Source organism: Carcharodon carcharias, chromosome 6 (genome assembly GCF_017639515.1).
Source record: "Carcharodon carcharias isolate sCarCar2 chromosome 6, sCarCar2.pri, whole genome shotgun sequence".
In the NCBI taxonomy this organism is placed as follows: Eukaryota; Metazoa; Chordata; class Chondrichthyes; order Lamniformes; family Lamnidae; genus Carcharodon; species Carcharodon carcharias.
The window spans coordinates 82,224,317-82,243,823 of NC_054472.1; the positions used below are offsets into that span (position 1 = coordinate 82,224,317).

The following is a 19,507-nucleotide window of genomic DNA, read 5'->3' on the forward strand; positions in this document are numbered from 1 at the left end:
TGTTTCTTGACTAGTCTGTGGGACAGTTCTCCCAATTTTGCCACATGTCCCAGTTTTTGGGAAGAGGATTTAATACTTTGCAGAGTCGGCTGGGCTAGTTGTGCCTATGTCATACCCGAAGGCTAGATTGACGTATATAGTTCATTGGGCTTTACTCTTATTTGTCTTTTCCACAGCGTTTTGATATCTCTGAGTGGCTTGCTAGGCCATGATTGAGACTAGCATTTTATTCCAAATGTATTTAGTTAATTTAATTAAAATTCCTCCAGCAGCCTGGCGCAATTTGAACTTATGTTTCTGGAACATTGATCAAGGCCTTTGGATTATCAATACAAAAATTTTGAAAACTCATGACCTGAAACGTTAACTCTGTTTCTCTCCTCACTGGTGCTGCCAGACTTGCTGAGTATTTCCAGCATTTTTTTGTTTTTATTTATTTCAGATTGCAAATGCAGTAACTTTACTATTACAGTGCTACTGTTCCTATCATGCAGGTCATTGGCCCTAATTGATTGGGAAACCTGGAAATGGTATGGTAATGCAATGGCATGGTTAAAAAGCCCCTGACGGACATTCTGTACTGACTTCAGGTATTTCCCCACATTAACCAGATAACTGAAATGTCATTTTTAATGGCCTTCCCCACTTACCCTGCCACCTTCAAACGTTTGTGTAGATACATCTTCAAGTCTCCCTGTTCATACGCCCCCTTTAACTTTGTACCATTCAGTTTATATTGCCTCTCCTCATCCCTCTGCCAAAAATATATCACTACATGCTTCTCTGTGCTAAATTGCATTTGTCATGCCTCTGCCCAATTCACCGGCTTGTTACTATCCTGCTCATTGTTTACTTTTTTTTGTTGTTTTGTTTTCTCTCCAGAATGTCCATTCACTTCTGGACAAGGCCCTGGCCATCCATGATTGCATTGGATATCATTGCCTTAATGTAAATCTGACTGAGGATTAATGCTGCTTTCCCCCTTTTCCAAGCTTTTTCCCAGGCCTCCCTGCCTGGCTACATCTCCCACCACTTGCCCACCAAGAACATTGCAGTGACTGTGTGGCTGTTATCAACAGATCCCACTTTATGATGATCCCCTTACCTTCTGGTACTTTCTCTTCCTTTGAGCATCTAAGAATATAAGAATGTTAGTACGTAAGAAATAGGAGCAGAGGTGGCTGCTCCATCATTTAATAAGTTCATGGCTGACCTGACGATGACTTTAACTCCACTTTCCAGATTGCCCCTGGCCCTCCCTCACCTCCCCTTCCTTAATCCTTATAGCTCAAAATTCTAACTCAGCCTTTAATATATTTAATAACCCAGCCTCCACTGCTCTCTGGGCTAGTGAATTCCAATGAATAACAACCCTCTAAGAGAAGAAAATTCCTCCTCATGTCAATCTTAAATGGGGGACCCATTGGGGAGAATTTTTCCTATGGCAAGGGCTGGGCGGGAGCGGGCAGGGACGGGTGTGGAGACGATCACCGCCATTTTACATGAGTGGGCAAATTAATGCCCGCCCAGCTTAATGCATGGCCAGTAGCGCTCAGTGCTACCTGTGCGAGCGGGGGAGGAGGGAGAGTCGGTGCCTAAGCTCTATCGCGCACACGGAGCTGCCTCAGGGAGATTGAATGGTTGTGAAAACTTTTTAATAAATAAAGTGAAAATTTATTTGAACATGTCCCCACATGTGACAGTGGCACATGAGCTGGGACATGTTTGTGCAGTAAGTAAAGTTTAATTATTAATTTTATAAAACCTTCAGGAAACCTCATCCCGCCCGTGGAATATTCTGCCCATTATTTCCAAACTGTGTCCCCAAGTTTTAGAATCCCCCATGAGGGGAAATGTTCTCTCAGCGTCTACCCTTTCAAGCCCCCTCAGAATCCTATATATTTCTTTTAAACTCCAATGAGTATAGGCCCAATGCTCATTCTCTCCTCATAAGACAAATCCCTAGCCTTGTGAGCCTTCTTTGAACTGCAACTAATGCAGGTTTAACTCTCTTTAATTAAGCATCCCGAACTTGTACACAGTACTCTAGGTGTGGTCTCACCAATGCCCTGTACATTTGTAGCAAGACTTCCCTACTTTTATAGTCCATCCCCCTTGCAATTAAGGCCAACAGTTTATTTGCCTTCCCAATTATTTGCTGTACTTGCATGCTAACATTTTGTGATCCATTTACAAAGGCACCTAGATTCCTCTGTGCTGCAGCAATCTGCAGTTTCTTTCCATTTAAATAATATTCTGTTTTTCTATTCTTCATGCCAAAGTGGACAACCTCACATTTTCCTGCATTACATTCCATCTGCCAAATATTTGCCCACTCACTTAATATGCTTTTGCAGACTATTTTTGTACTCCTCACAACTTGGTTTCCTATCTATCTTTGTATTGTTAGCAAATTTAGCTGTAATACACTCAGTCCCTTCAGCCAAGTCATTGGTATATATTGTAAATAGTTGAAGCCCCAGCACTGATCCCTGTGGCATTCCACTAGATACATACACAGGATTGGACAAGGTCATGAGGGTTTTATACACAAGGTTGAGAATTCTAAATTTAATGTGATGGAAACTGGGAACCAATTTATTTTTAACCACAGGTACGGCAGACTCAAAACATGCAAGCTACTGCTGCAGAACATAAATGAGACAAAGCTGCTGAATGAAGGAGATGAGAAAGGAATGACTCCACTACATCTGGCAGCACAGAACGGTTACACTAAAGTGGTTCAATTGCTCCTCAGAAAAGGAGCTCTCTTTATGCGGTATGAGCACCAAGAATGTTTTTGCATGGATTATTTAAGCCTTTCTGATTGTTCACTGTTATTTGCTTATGTAACTTCTTCTGTAGCTTAGGCAAGCAATCGCTTACTACTTGTAGAAAGGATCACAGAAGGGCCTATCATTTATTTACTTGTTTTTTTGTTGAACTCAGTAAAAGATGTCTTTGTGGAGGAATAGGTCACTTTCCATCATCAGGAAGAAAGTAATTTACAGTAATTCCCTTGTTTTCTGACAAAGGTGTTTTGATATCCCCATGATGAGTAGGAGAGAGCTGGGGCACGAGGATTAAAAAATTAAATTTGTGGACCCCATCTCCTTTGCACTCTTCACCATCTATACTGTGCAGGGTATTGGCCTGTCTAAATGTGCCACCATAGAGAGATAGGGCACTTGCTAAAAGATTTGTATTGGCTCCCACAGTTCAACTGGCAGTCTGGCTAAGAATTAAGTTGAGTGGCTCTTTCAGCCTCGTGGGCCGGGAGGTGCAAGAGTGCTCCCCACAGCTCCCTTATGGCAGCCATCGCCGCCCCCAAACCTGAACTGGAGCCTTACCCTCCAGACTTCCCTGTTGCAGGCCTTCCTGACTTCTGATCACCAATTGGAACTTGCCTACCTCCCCACTTCCCAGTTTCTGACTGGAACTCCCCGTGCCCCCACCCAATTGCTCATAGCTCCCCACCACCAATAGTCACCGACCATGGTCTCCTGTCCCTGGTGTTGCTCACACCCTCTGGCCAGGCTGTCTAATTGGCTGGCTGCTGAGTGGAAGGTAGAGCCACAAGATGTTAGTGATGTCCTGCCATTTAAAATTTACAGGATTTCAGAGTCCCCGGCTTCACCTGCACCTCCCTGTAAATATTGAGGTCAATATGTTACATGGATATAAATTCAGTCCAGGAGTTTTCCAAAATTAGTCTTTCACTTTTCATTTTAATCTTTGAAGGGATTATAAGTGTTGGACAAGTTTACATTACGCTGCTTCTGGAGGACACACTCAGACAATGGAAGTATTATTACAAACTAATGTAACACTGCTTGATAGGGTGGACGAGAATGGGGTAGGTGAATACATTTCATTTCAACAGGTGGGTTATTTGACCATTGCCTGTGCTCTGTAAAACCAATAGTTCTTCAGTTATTGAATTCCTTGTCTACATAGTCCAAGCTGACATTGACCTGAATCTCCTGTTCAACAAGTTAGGTTCTGAGGTGGCCACACCTGAGGTAAAGAGTGCATAGGCGGAAAGAGAATGGGTGACCACCACTAGGCAGGTAGTGCAGGAGTCCCCTGGATCCATCTCCCTATCTAACAGATTTTCCATTTTGGATACTGCTGAGGGAAATGGTTTCTCAAGGACATGCAGCAACAGCCAAGTCTGTGGCACCATGCGTGGTTCAGCTGCACAATGGAGGAGAAAAAAAGAGTGGGAAAGCAATAGTGATAGGAGATTCTATCGTAAAGGAAACAATTGGAGATTTCTGCAGCCACAGATGTGACTTCAGGATGGTGTGTTGCCTCCCTGGCACCAGGGTCAAGGATGTCACTGAACTGCTGCAGGACATTCTGAAGGGGGAGGGTGAAAGCCAGAGGCCATGGTTCATATCGGTACCAACGACATAGGTAAAAAGAAGGATGAGGTCCTGAAAGCAGAATATGGCGAGCTAGGAAATAAATTAAAAATCAGGACCTCAAAAGATTACCTGTCAGGATTACTCCCAGTGCCGCATAGTAGCGAGATCAGGAATAGGAGAAGAGATGTGGCTGGAGAGATGGTGTAGGAGGGAGGAATTTCTATTCCTGAGGCATTGGGACTGGATCTGCTGAAGGTGGGACCTGTACAAGCTGTGTGGATTGCACCCCAGCAGGACTGGGACCAATACCCTTGCAGGGGTATTTGCTAGTACTGTGCGGGAGGGTTTAAACTAGAGTGGCAGGGGGATGGGAACCTAAGCAGGGAGACACAAGAGGGTGAAACAAAATGAAGTTAGAAAAGTAAGTAGCAAAAGTGGAAGACAGAGGAAACAAGGGCGAGCAGCAATAGGGCCATAATATAAAAAATGTGTAAAAATGTTAAAAAGATAAGTCTAAAGGCACTGTATCTGAATGCAGGGAGCATTTGCAATAAGATAGATGAATTAACAGTCCAAATAGATGTAAACGGGTATGATGTGATTGCAATTATGGAGACGTGGCTGCAAGGTGACCAAGGCTGGGAACTGAATATCCAAGGGTACTCGATATTTAGGATGGACAAGCAAAAAGGAAAAGGAGGTAATGTGGCGCTGTTAGATAAGGATAAAGTTGGTGCAATAGAGAGAGAGGATATTGGCCCAGAAAATCAAGACGTAGAATCAGTCTGGGTGGAGCTAAAAAGCAACAAGTTGTGGAAAACATTAGTGGGTGTTGTCTACTGGCCTCCAAACAGTAGAGATAAGGTAGGGGGTGGCATTAAACAAGAAATTAGAGATACATGTAACAAGGGTGCTACAGCAATCTACATATAGACTGGGCAAACCAAATTAACAATAACACTGTGGCAGATGAATTCCTGGAGTTGTGCACGAGATGGTTTTTTAGACAAGTATGTTGAGGAACCAACTAGAGAACAAGCTATCATAGATTTGGTATTGTGCAATGAGAAGGGGTTAATTAATGCTCTTGTTGTACGGAGTTCTTAGGGAAAAGTGACCATAACATGATAGAATTCTTCATTAGGATGAAAAGTGAAGTCGTCCAATCTGAAATTTAAACAAAGGAAACCACGAAGATATGAGAGGTGAGGAGGTTCTGATAGATTGGGGAACTTCATTAAAAGGCATGGCAGTAGATAGGCAATGGCTAACATTTCAGGAACAAATGCAAGCATTGCAACATTATACGTTCCTTCCTGGCTCAAAAATACAACAGGCAAAGTTGCCCAACCATGGTTAACAAAAGAATTTAAGGAAAGTGTTGATGTTTTGAGTCCTCATGACCCTTCGACAGAACTAGTTCTGTCGAAGGGTCATGAGGACTCGAAATGTCAACTCTTTTCTTCTCCGCCGATGCTGCCACACCTGCTGAGTTTTTCCAGGTAATTCTGTTTTTGTTTTGGATTTCCAGCTTTTGCAGTTTTTTGTTTTTATCTCTAATTTAAGGAAAGTGTTAGATCCAAAGAGAGGTCATATAAAGTTGCTAGGAAAAGCAGCAAGCCTGAGGATTAAGAACAGTTTAGAATTAAGCAAAGAGGCACAAAAAGGTTGATCAAGATGGGAAAAATAGAGTATGAGAGTAAACTTGCAAGGAACATAAAAGCAGACTGTAAAAGCTTCCATAAGTATGTAAAAAGATATAGATTAGTGAAGACAAATGTAGGTCCCTTATAGTCTGCAATGGAAGAACAAGGAAATGGCAGAGCAATTAAATAGCTACGTTAGTTCTGTCTTCATGGCATAAGACACAAATATCTTCCTAGAAATACTGGGGAACCAAAGATCTAGGGAGAAGGAGGAATTTAAGGAAATTAGTATTAGTAAAACAATGGTGCTGGAGAAATTAATGGGACTGAAAGCCGATAAATTCCCAGGGCCTGATAATCTACATCTCAGGGTACCAAAAGAGGTATCCATGGGAAATAGTGGATGCTTTGGATGTAATCTTCCAAAATCCTATGGGCTAAATTTTACCATCGGCGAGTAGGGGGCGGGGCTTGCTCGCCAACACGCAAAATGACGCGGGATGACGTCGGGGGGAACCCCGATGTCATCCCGCCCCTTTTAAATTTTCAGGAAGGTGGGGGCATAGCTGATTAAGGATTGTTTTTTCTATTTTTAATGTTTGTACAACTTTCAGCGATTTCCCTGAGGCAGCACCTAGCCTCAGGTAGATCTTTCATGCTCATGTGCGAAAGAGCACACTCTCGCACTTGGGGAATCAGCCCCCCCACCCTCACGGAACCGCTCACTTAAAATGGCGGCGGGGCCCGCTTCTCTGGCGGGGATCGGCTCCCCACCCGCTGAAGATTGGGTCGGGCCCGTCAGCCCAGTAGGCAGAAAATTCAGCCCTATGGATTCTAAATAGTCCTGGCAGATTGGAAGGTGGCAAATGTAACCCCACTATTCAAAAAAGGAGGAAGGGAGAAAACAAAGAATCACAGACCGGTTAGCTGAACGTCAGTAGTCTGGAAAATGCTAGAGTCTATTATGAAGGATGTGATAACAGGACACTTGGAAAATATCAACAGGATTAGACAAAGTCAACATGGATTTATGAAAGGGAAACCATGTTTGACAAACCTGCTAGAATTTTTTGAGGATGTAACTAGTAGAATAGGAGAACCAGTGGATGTGGTGTATTGGGATTATCAGAAAGCTTTTGTTAAAGTCCCGCATAAGAGGTTAGTGGGAAAAATTGAAACACATGGGAGTGAGGGTAATATATTGGCATGGATTGAGAATTGGTTAGCAGACAGAAAACAGAGAGTAGGAATAAATGGATCTTTTTCGGCGTGGCAGGTGGTGACTAGTGGTGTACTGCAGGGATCAGTACTTGGGCACTGGCTATTCCTAATATATATCAATGATTTGGGTGAGGGAACCAAATGTAATATTTCAAAGTTTGCTGACAACACAAAACTAGGTGGGAATGTGAGTGGTGAGGAGGATGTTAAGAGGCTTCAAAGTGATGTAGGCAAGTTGAGTGAGTGGACAAATACATGGCAGATGCAGTATGATGTGGATAAGTGTCAAGTTATCCACTTCAGTAGGAAAAACTGAATGACAGTATTATTTAAATGGTGGAAGACAGGAAACATTGACATACAAAGGGACCTGGGTGTCATTGTACACCCGTCACTGAAAGCAAACATGCAGGTGCAGCAAGCAGTTAGGAAGGCAAATGGTATGTTGGCCTTCATTGCACGAGAATTTGAGTACAGGAGTTAGGATGCCTTACTGCAGCTGTACAGGCCCTTGGTGAGACCACACCTGGAGTACTGTGTGCAGCTTTGGTCTCCTTACCTAAGAAAGGATATACTTGCCATAGAGGAAGTGCAGTGAAGGTTCACCAGACTGATTCCTGGGACGGCAGGACTGTCGTAAGAGGAGAGCTTGGGTCAACTCGGCCCGTATTCACTGGAGTTTAGAAGAATAAAATAAGATCTCATTGAAACATATGAAGTTCTGACAGGGCTGGACAAGATGCAGGGATGATGGTTCCTTTGGCTGGGGGGTGGCCTAGAACAAGGAGTCACAGTCTTAGGATTTGGAGTAGGCCATGTTGGACTGAGATGAGGAGAAAATTCCTGACTCAGGGTGGTGAACCTGTGGAATTGTCTACCACAGAAGGCTGTGGAGGCCAAGTCACTGAATATGTTTAATAAAGAAATAGGTAGATTTCTGGACTCTAAAGGTGTCAAGGGGTATGGAGAGAATGCGGGAATATGGCGTTGAGATAGAGGATCAGCCATGATCACACTGAATGGTGGAGCAGGCTTGAAGGGCCGAATGGCCTACTCCTGCTCCTATTTTCTATGTTTCTAGATGCAATCCCTCCTCCTATTCCTCTTCCTGTGTTGCATCTGGCATCACAGCCTTCATTTTTCATTCACAATGCCGCCAATACCTCAAAGGAGATGAAGCAAATAATAAGATGGTATTATTCTTACAAGGTGGCATGAGGCCAGAATTAGTATTGGCGCTATTAAGAACCACTTAATGACTTCATCTGACATTGCTTTGTTAGTTATTTAAATACTAGCACAAACAGCATAAATAACCACTTGTTTGGCTAACAAAGAAATGTAATCTAAATGAACTAAACTTACATTAATGTTGTTAGCAGTGTGTTCAGTTATTGACTGATTAAGTAGGGGTAAAATAAAATCAGCAAGTGGTCAAAGTAACCAGATTTTTAATTGAAGAATGGAACCGTGTCGCTGTGGATATAAATATCACAGTGCTTATGGCAGAACTCTAACTCCAGCACAGTTTCTTTGTTCTTAATGCATCCAGTTATAATTTATTTACATCTCATGTAAAAAAGATAAACTGATTTGTGATTATTTTTGTTTCGGTATGTTGGGTATTTAACCAAAGGTGTTGCTTTAATTTAAATAAAAGAGTTAAATTATATTTAAATCCCCTGCATGTTGAGATACAACAGGCGATTTTAACACAGCCCTCTTAATGCAACAGGCTGAAAGTGTGATTAAAATCTCTGTGGATTTCTTACTGTTCCTTTTCTACTGAATCAATCTGACAATAATTTTAGCCATACAGTTTATTCCCTCTGCCAATGTGGTTAATGATTCACAGAAGGGTCAGTTTCAGCCCCAACATTAAGTCTAGGCGCTAAAAAAATACACAAGTATTCTGTGTACTGCTGAGTCAAAGTAGTGCTGTCACAAATGGAGTTAACGTGATTTTATTAGCAATAAACCTGCAGGATGCAATTATTTCAAGTTTGACCATCAGTAGCTATTATTGAGACTTGGGGAGAAAACAACATAAGGCTTTCAATTTATGGTACATCAAATAAAAGCCTTAAGCATTTTATAAACCCAAAGCAGTTATTCATTCAAGTTATGAAATGTAGGTCTGAGTTTTTCTCATGTTTGGTGAACTGTCTGTCAGAAGTTTCTTTTGTAATTTATTCCAAAGAACACTGCCCTCCATCTGGCTGCAAGAGAAGGACACAGTGATGTTGTATGCCTACTGCTATCCCAGGGAGCTGCTCTAACACTGAATAAGAATGAAGCTTCCTTTTTCCATGAGGCAATTCACAATAAAAGAAAGGATGCTATTTTAGCTATTATTCAAAGTGACAGGTATGATTAGCATGTTGCAACTATTACTGTACTTAAGTGAGCTCTGATATATTTTCTGGAAGAGGCTTTACTACTTAAAAGGTCTGTAGGATTAAACTCACAATATATTGACCATACATAAAAAAGACAAATGTAAAATTGTCAACAAATTAATTATGTGAAAATCTCTTAAATGTTAAATCATGAATCAATCCAGACAGATTTTAGGCTGTATGCCAACAGGGAATGATGGGAAATCTGGATGGTTGGCTGAATTTTCAGTGCTTGCTGAGGCCTGGAATGGAGGTGGAAGAGGCCTCAAAATGCCGATGCTGCCAGAATGCCCTCCTGCTGACCATGTTGCCAGTGTTGGCCATTTTTGCTGAGCTGGATTTGGGACCAGCAGCCTTACCCACCCTCAGGAGGCAGGTAGCCAATTAAGCTCATTAAGAACCTTGGCCGAATGGGATTTTCCAGGTGGCAATCCAGTTTCTCAATGCAATGGGGGTGAGTGAAGGGGGCAGTTTAAGTGTCTGAAGGTATGCACCCTGCAGCAGAATGGGGAGGGGGCAGTGTTCCAGGCAGTTATAGAGGTCTTCCCTTCCTGCCTGGGTGCGGGTCAAAGATTTTCCTGTAAGAGTGGCTCCCCCACCCCACATCTCATTGTGGGGGCCTGGCTGTTTTTTCTGCTTTATAATTAAAATTTTTAAAAAGTTGGTGAGAAGGCACCATGGTATTGAAGAACCCTCTCATTTACTTATATTTTACTGTAGGCTACTGCCCCTCTTAAACTGGCGAAGGCTTCTAATTGGCCTTCCAGCTTCGAAGGCCTGCCCATCAACACCCTTAAATGAATGGTATCCATGCCAATTAAACTGTGGGATTGGGTGGGGTTGGGGGGAAGGTGGGGGGAGACTTCCATCAACATCCTAAAGAGTAACAGTTTCTCCCCAGGTACGGGTTTGAGACCAGAAAACTGCTCAGATGCCTGTTTCCTGCCCCAAAGTGAAAATTCAACCCAATATCACACACAAAGATTTGTTGCATTATGTTTTTGTTAGCAAGTTGAAGTGCAAATATAGGTCCCTTTATGTTCTGCAATATGTAAGATGCTGTCACATGATATTATCTGCCACAGTTAGAGGGAATGTCTACAGTTGTCCATATAAAAACTTGCAAGTTATTTACATATTTACAATAAAACCTCAGCTGAAGAAAGCATGATGGGAATGTTTTCTCTGTAATGGATCAAGAAGAAGACTCACCTCTCATGGGAAACTAGGGATGGGCAGTAAATGCTGGTTTTGCAAACAAGACATGCATTCGGAGAATGAACTTTAAAAAAATTCTTGCCATGTTGAACCCAGCAGATAATATATCTGCATGAAACAAACATACAGTACTTACTGGGACTAGATAATTGTAGAAAGGCTCAGCTTTCCAGGGCTGGAATTTATTAGGGTACTGGGAGCTACGATTACTGGCCTGAAAGCCTGAGACAGTCCCATCTCGGCCATTTGGGGGGACTCTGATCACATTTTAGGCCCATCCAACAGCTAATTATTTGCTGTGGGGGCTCCCGTCCCTGCAGGGGTTGTTGACATTTATGGCCCCGGGAACTCTACTTGTACCTTTTTTTGATAAGCATTTTTCCATGCACGGCAGACTCTGTAGACCAAAGTAATCCTCCAAAAAATGAACTTGAGCTGATGTTATGACGTGGCAGATGACGTGTGCCAGGTGGACCAAATCAACGAGGGAAACTTGATCCTGCCACCACAATGGTTTTGCAATTTGTATTTATTTCCAGATGCATGCACTGAATTCAGAAGCAACAAGTCCACCAAGACTTAAGGAGATTTAAAAAAATAAATTAAAACATTTATTAACAAGATAAAAGTTATCAAGCACATACATAAGATTACAATTACTACTAAAATAATTCCTAGAATTCCTAATTAACCTCACTCCCAGTTATACCCCTTTAAGACAACAGCCCAAAAATAGATTTTAGATTTTAAACAGATTCAGCAAATTAACACAACACCCTGGACAATGGAATTCCAAATGCTTCTCTCTAGCTTTAGTTTAGGTAGACAGCAGCCTTATGCACAAACACTGGAGGCTTCATTAAGGCTACTTCACACACTTCTGTTAGATCTCACAAAGCCTTCTCCTGACACACTGCCTCATTTTCCTTTACATCTGTTTCCCTCTCTTTTAATATGTAAATTATATTGTTCCATATGTCTTTGAAACCATATCTCCCTCATAACATAAAAACTTTAATGTTGCCGCTATATATTGTCAGTAACCCTTGGGAAAATGAACACATTCCTTAGCCCTGCTTATCTGGCTAGTTGTAAACAAATTAAAATTCCTTTGAAATCCAAATATCCCTTCATCTATCTAAAAATGCAAATTCCCTTCATACCTTATATGCTAAGCCAGCATCCATGTTTACTCATTAGCATGTCAAGCACCTAGATTCTTTTGATGATTTTAAAGCTTGCAGTCCACTTGACTCCAAATGTAATTAAGTCATAGACAGACAGACCCAAGTATACCTCATAAACCTACTTTACAATAAACCAGCAAAATATTATGAAAAATATTATACTTTCATGACAGCTGACCAGACTTTTGGGTAGATCTGTAGCCATGGAGCAGAGAGCAAGACACACTAATCTTTCCATTATATGCTCTTCTCTCTATTATGAATGGGCCTGCAAGTACAGAAAAAGCTTTTCCAGAGAGCTTAACTGTAGCTCACTTGGCTGGGGCTCACTAAATCCAGCAGTAGAATGGCTGTTAAAGGACACAGCCTGCCATTAAAAGGAAAGTTGTGGTGGTGACTGACAATTGCTTGAATGTTCACAGTACCATAATGCAGACCTGTAGATAACACCGGCTCCTTCTGAGTGAAACAGCTATACCTGTCTCTTTATGGGGTATGTGGAACATTCCTTGTTCCAGTCCTACTCCGGCCCCCTTCCACAACTCTTTCTCCGGTACATCGATGATTACTTCAGTGCCGCTTCATGCTCTCGTCGGGACTTGGAAAAATGTATTAATTTTGCTTCCAATCTCCACCCCTCCATCATTTTCACGTGGTCCATCTCTGACACTTCCCTTCCCTTCCTTGACCTCTCTGTCTCAATCTCTGGTGATAGACTGTCAACCAATATCCATTACAAACCCACCGACTCCCACAGAAATCTCGACTACAGCACCTCACACCCCACTTCCTGTAAGGACTCCATCCCATTCTCTCAGTTCCTTCGCCTCCGTCGCATCTGTTCCGATGATGCTACCTTCAAAAACAGTTCCTCTGACATGTCCTCCTTCTTCCTTAACCGAGGTTTTCCACCCACGGTCGTTGACAGGGCCCTCAACCGTGTCCAGCCCATCTCCCACGCATCCGCCCTCACGCCTTCTCCTCCCTCCCAGAAACATGATAGGGTCCCCCTTGTCCTCACTTATCACCCCACCAGCCTCCGCATTCAAAGGATCATCCTCTGCCATTTCCGCCAACTCCAGCATGATGCCACCACCAAACACATCTTCCCTTCACCCCCCCTATCGGCATTCCGTAGGGATCGCTCCCTCCGGGACACCCTGGTCCACTCCTCCATCACCCCCTACTCCTCAACCCCCTCCTATGGCACCACCCCATGCCCACGCAAAAGATGCAACACCTGCCCCTTCACTTCCTCTCTCCTCACCGTCCAAGGACCCAAACACTCCTTTCAAGTGAAGCATCATTTCACTTGCATTTCCCCCAACTTAGTCTACTACATTCGTTGCTCCCAATGTGGTCTCCTCTACATTGGAGAGACCAAACGTAAACTGGGCGACCGCTTTGCAGAACACCTGCGGTCTGTCCGCAAGAATGACCCAAACCTCCCTGTCGCTTGCCATTTTAACACTCCACCCTGCTCTCTTGCCCACATGTCTGTCCTTGGCTTGCTGCATTGTTCCAGTGAAGCCCAACGCAAACTGGAGGACCAACACCTCATCTTCCGACTAGGCACTTTACAGCCTTCCGGACTGAATATTGAATTCAACAACTTTAGGTCGTGAGCTCCCTCCCCCATCCCCACCCCCTTTCTGTTTCCCCCTTCCTTTTTTTTTCCAATAAATTATAAAGATTTTCCTTTTCCCACCTATTTCCATTATTTAAAAAAAAACAAATTAAAAAAAACACCCCCACTAGTGCTAAACCTTGAGTGCCCTACCATCCATTCCTAATTAACACATTCATTTAGATAATATCACCAACTTTAACTTTAACACCTATGTGTTCTTTTGTACTATTGTTGTCGACATCTTTTGATGATCTGCTTCTATCACTGCTTGTTTGTCCCTACAACCACACCCCCACTCCACCTCTCTCTCTCTCTCTCTCCGCCCCCCACACACACACCTTAAACCAGCTTATATTTCAACTCTTTCTTGGACTCGAACTCAAGTTCTGTCGAAGGGTCATGAGGACTCAAAACGTCAACTCTTTTCTTCTCCGCCGATGCTGCCAGACCTGCTGAGTTTTTCCAGGTAATTCTGTTTTTGTTTTTGTGTTGTGAAACAAATAATGTTCATTCTATTTAGGTAGGAAGGCCATCATCCAGTAAAATTTCAAGGTCCAAGTTGCATGGAAGGAGTTCACTTACTGAGCCAATGGAATCACCTTATTCCTTACCTATTTGCATAGGAGGAACAAGACTGTTGACATCAGGAGGATGCCAAAAGTAATGGCACTCTTTAATTTTATTCATTTTCCTTGAAGGGTTTGTCATGCATGGCACAAATGTAAGTTGAGAACTTAGTCCCCTCCACAAGGTGCCGTTTCAAACATTGTTTGGAAAAGGTTGTGCACAGTCTTTTATGATGCATTATTTTGAAGTTGGCAGTGACAGATAAGTTACAGAGAACAGATTCTGACATCCAGGCCTAGATGCTGTCTGATGTTATGACATTTCTCAATGGGATCAACAGCCATCGAAGCACGGGTTCAGCTCTATTCAACTAAGAAACCTCCAGCCAACATTTCTTCTTTATTTCTTGTGGGCAATGTGGAATGTCAGACAAAGAAGACATTGCCTCCTGAGTAATAGTATGCATGAGGCTATTGCTCAGGTCAGATAACACTTGAAAATTAATTGAATTTGAAGATTTTCTCTTCACGGAGTTCATGGGGTTGACCTGAAGAACACTGACGTCCCCATAGTTGAATTTCCTCACTTTGACCTTCTCCTCTATCATGCGTTCTGGATTCTACTCTTTTTTTCTCCATGGTCAAACCTCTTTGAAGACAAAATTTGTTTAGAACGTACCAGATTGCGATCGTTCTAAATATTGAGATGATGAAATAAGGAACCTTTGCTTAGGCAAAATAACTGAAGCATTGCTTCATGGTCATTGATAATTCTTGTGGTGGAGCTGCTGCATTAATGTTTCATTTGCCTGCAGGTCTTTGTTCAGCAGATAAGACACCAGTCTCCTAACTTAACTTGAGCTTCATCATTATCAAGTAACTCTGGCTGTAGTGGGTACAGGCTGAGCTTGACTGTGTACCTTCTATTTACCTTACTATGCAGACTACCTTTTACTTTTCCTCACAGTCTATTCCAGTCATGTAGCAACACAAGTGACGTTTTGAGTGGAATGGTATCGTCAGCACAGTCAAACTATTTGGTCACCTATCTTGTTGACCTGCCTGCTATGAGTTGAAATAGTCTATAGACACTAGTCACAAATCAGCATTATCAACGCGCTGCATGCACAAAATGAGAGATGGATTTAAATGCTAACTCTATCAACATCAACAAACTCAACAATATTGTCAAGTTGTAACTTCATGCTCAGCGTCATTTTGTAATTTTGATAGAACCAGAACATATGCCTGCACTAAGGCACTTTTGAAATAGTACCTACAGAAAAGTAATGGTTGCAGTAATTTGGGCAGGTGACAGTGAGGTAGCATTTCGCTGAGTATGGCATCAAAGAGCCTGAGTAAAACTGAAGTCTGTGGGAATTAGGGGATAAATTCTCCACGAATTGGAGTCATAGCTAGCACAGAAGAAATATGGTTGTAGTTGTTGGAGGTTAATTATCTCAGCCCCTTGACATTGCTGTAGGACTTCCTCAGGGTAGTGTCCTAGGCCCAACCATTTTCAGCTGCTTTATCAATGATCTTCCTTCTATCATAAAGTCAGAAGTGGGGATGTTCAGTTGTTGATTGCACGATGTTCAGCACTATTCATGATTCCTCAGATACTGAAGCAGTACATTATTTATTTATTTATTGACAAATGTGCTTAAGTTATGCAGTGCTTGAAATATTGCTTGATGTTTATTTTATTCTTCGATACATTTAAAAAAGTATCTGTTAGCCAATCAAACACTTCTGAATTCTGTTTCAGAATTCTTTAATGAATGCCCATCCTTAAATTTTTAAAGTTTTTATGTGGGATGTGGGTGATATAAACAAAGCTGCATTTGTTTTCCATCTCTAATCACCTTGAAGGTGGTGGTGAGCCTTCTCCTTGAACTGATGTAGCATTTCCAGTGCTTCTGTTATGGTTATAAAGAGGGAATTTCAGGGTGATAATGAAGGAATAGTAACATGTGTCCATCAGGATGATGAGGAATAATGAAGATGGTACTCCTATGATATTTCTACTGTTATTCTCAGTGGTAAAAGTTGTGGTGCTGGGAGGTGTGTCTCCTTCTGCAACAAACCTGAAGCCAGTTGGCAGAGTACTCATTTTCCTGTTGCAGTCAACATCACTTCTTGAATTTCTTTGCCTCAAGCTCTTTCCAGGCTGTCACTGGGGATCAGTAACATCAATCAGGCTGTAGTCCATGTTCCCATTAAGCAGATGACCAAGATTAAGGCAGTGGTTTTCATTCAAGTTGCGGGCTAGGATCTTAATGACTGCACCCATATTGACTTCATGAATTGCCAGGGCTTCCACTCCATTACTGTACAAGTGTTGTATGGTCACTAGCAGTGTGTCATGCAGTTTTGTTAGATACCTTCCCAACATTTGTCATGACATCTTTATATTGTGCCATCCTCCCTCTCTGCCTCTGCACAGCTGTGACAGGTTAACTAGTTGAGGACAAGGGCTATTCTTTGCATATTTGGTTCATGACTCCTCATAGGAACCTGCTTAAGTAGTTGAAAAGGACTACAATCAGATGCAAGGGTCCGCTAGAGTCCTCTTTGAGCAGATTAGTTGAGCCCTCTAGCAACAATGGCACTCCATGGACAGACTGGTGGCTTCCCAGAAATACAGGCTGCACCATGACATTGCAGTGTGCTGCATAACTTTGCTTTGTTGAGGAACTAACACATGGAGCCACCTTCAAGAAGGACCTTCAAATCGTGAGAGAGATGAAAATAAAACAATAGCAAGGAAGGAGAAAGGCTCCAATGATTGCCTGTGACTGGAGCTCTTGGGAAGCTGAACAATTGCTGGTCCTCCTCATTAACAGTCAGAGATCAGTATTATATTCATGTCATCTGATAGTCTTTCTTTCTTTGATATTGCAATGCTACCTGCTACTACTGGAACACTCGACAAACACAGATTTTAAAAAGCAGAATAATTTTACTTACGCATTTTTCAACAGCCTGGCATGAAGCTCTAGTGCCCATCTTAAGTGCTCTTTACATATTCTAATGCACCAATGAGGTGATTTCTCAGTAGCTGAACCATGGAAGATGGAAGTGCTGCTGTAGTTCATTTGAGGGCTCTTGAGATGCACAAGGTTGGCAACCGCAAGGACCTCAGACCTGGGAGAATTTGGCTGCAAACTGTAGTAACTTGCCATCAGACGGATCATTCTGGGCCAGTTGTCATATTTGACACCAGGGTGGACATTAGTTAAGCAGGGTATCTATTATCCTGAGAAAGAGCAACACGTTCCCTTCTATTACATGACTACCCTTTGGTTCAACACATCTGAGCCACAGAAAAACTCCATAACATCCATGATTAGACCTGAAACTCAGATCTATTCAGTCTCCCAGCCTGTTAAAGGTGGAGTGTGGAGTCCATAGCATGCATGGCTCCCCTAGGGCCAGTGATTGCTGCAAAGAAGATCAGAATGCAGCATCTATTGAAGTACCTACACACTCAATGGTTGACTCCAGAGTTTTAATGCTAAGAGTGCAAAGCCATCACAAGTTGATACTTGACTCTTCCACATTGTCTCACATATCGTGCAGCTCCCGGAATACATTGCATAAATGGCAATGTCCAGAAAGCACCTTTCTCTTAAAAAATGACTCCGTAAAGAGTACACCTCTGTCCTCTTTAGCAGAGCTAGGATGTGAGCATGTCACCTGGTGAATTATTTTTTGGTTTATTTTTCCACCTGTGTCTGTTTCTGTTCACTTGTGCTCTGTGAATCAGTGTGTTGATCACTCGAACACACTATCCATACCAAATAATAAACATTTTTGCTGGTGCTTGAAGGACTTTGAAGGAGTTAAAGTTTCAGGCTGATGACTGTTCATTGATTTAAAATTTTTAAAATTTATTTATTCACAGTATGTGGGCTAGGCCAGATTTTTTGCCCATCTCTAATTAGCTTTGAGAAGATGATGGTGAGTTGCCTTCTTGAACCGCTGCAGTCCATGTGGAAAGGTACACCCATAGTACTATTAGGGCGGGGGTTCCAGGATTTTGACTCAATGACAGTGAAGGAACAGTGATATAGTTCCAGATTAGGATGGTATGTGTTTTGGAGGGGAACTTGCGGGTAATGGTGTTCCCATCCATCTGCTGCCCTTGTCCTTCTAGGTGTTAGAGGACACAGGTTTGTAAGGTGCTGTCTAAGGAGCCTTGGTTAGTGCTGCAGTGCATCTTGTAGATGGTACACACTGTTGCCACTATGTGTTGGTGATGGAGGGAGTGAATGTTTGTGGATGGGATGCCAATCTAGTGGGCTGCTTGTCCTGGATGGTGTCGAGCTTCCAGTTGGAGCTGCACGCATCCAGGAAAATGGAGAGTATAACATCACACACCTAACTTGTGCCTTGTATATGGTGGGCAGCTTTGAGGGGCATGACGTGAGCTACCCACCTCTGACCTGCTGTTGTAAGCCACAGTATTTATATGATTGGCCCAGTTCATTTTCTGGTCAATGATAACATTGATAATGGGGGATTCAGCGATGGTAATACCATTGAATGTCAAGGGGAGATAGTTAGATTCTCTGTTACTGGATATGGTCACTTGTGTGGCACAAATGGTACTCGCCACTTACCATCCCATGTCTGAATGTCATCCAGATCTTGCTGCATATGGACATGGACTGTTTCAGTATCTGCAGAGTCACGAATGGTGCTGAACTTGGTGCAATGATCAGAGAAGATCCCCACTTCTGTCCTTTTGATGGAAGGAAGGTCATTGATGAAGCAGTTGAAAATAGTTGGGCCTACAGGACACTACCCTGAGAAATTCCTGTAGTGACGTCCTGGGACTGAGATGATTAACCTCCAACAACCACAACCATCTTCCCTTGTGCTAGGTATGACTCCAACCAATGGAGAGTTTTGCCCCTGATTCCAATGGACCTCAGTATTACTAGGGCTCCTTGATGCCACACTTGGTCGAGTGGTGCCTTGATGTCAAGGGGGTCACTTTCACCTCACTTTTTGAGTTCAGCTGTTTTGTCCACGTTTGAACCAAGGCTGTAATGAGGTCAGGAACTGAATGGTCCTTCAGAACCCAAACTGAACATCAGTGAGCTGGTTATTGTAGAGTAAATACCACTTGCTAGCACTGTCAATGACACCTTCCATCACTTCGTTGATGATCGAGAGAGCAGAAAAATATGTTACCTAGTTTCCAATCTTCACCTTCAGGCAGCCATCCTCTGCTGCCATGTTCTATTCTAGAAAGCCAGGTG

At 42.6% G+C, this 19,507-nt stretch overlaps 1 protein-coding gene across 1 annotated transcript in view; it reads left to right on the forward strand.

Moving 5' to 3' along the window:
- The window catches only part of trpa1b (transient receptor potential cation channel, subfamily A, member 1b), a 198,160-nt gene that overhangs the window by 111,953 nt on the left and 66,700 nt on the right, over window positions 1-19,507 (forward strand). The window contains exons 17-19 of the mRNA XM_041189261.1: window positions 2,615-2,779; window positions 3,742-3,856; window positions 9,438-9,604. Of these exons, the coding sequence (XP_041045195.1) occupies window positions 2,615-2,779; window positions 3,742-3,856; window positions 9,438-9,604 (447 nt within the window). The remainder of the gene's footprint in view (window positions 1-2,614; window positions 2,780-3,741; window positions 3,857-9,437; window positions 9,605-19,507) is intronic.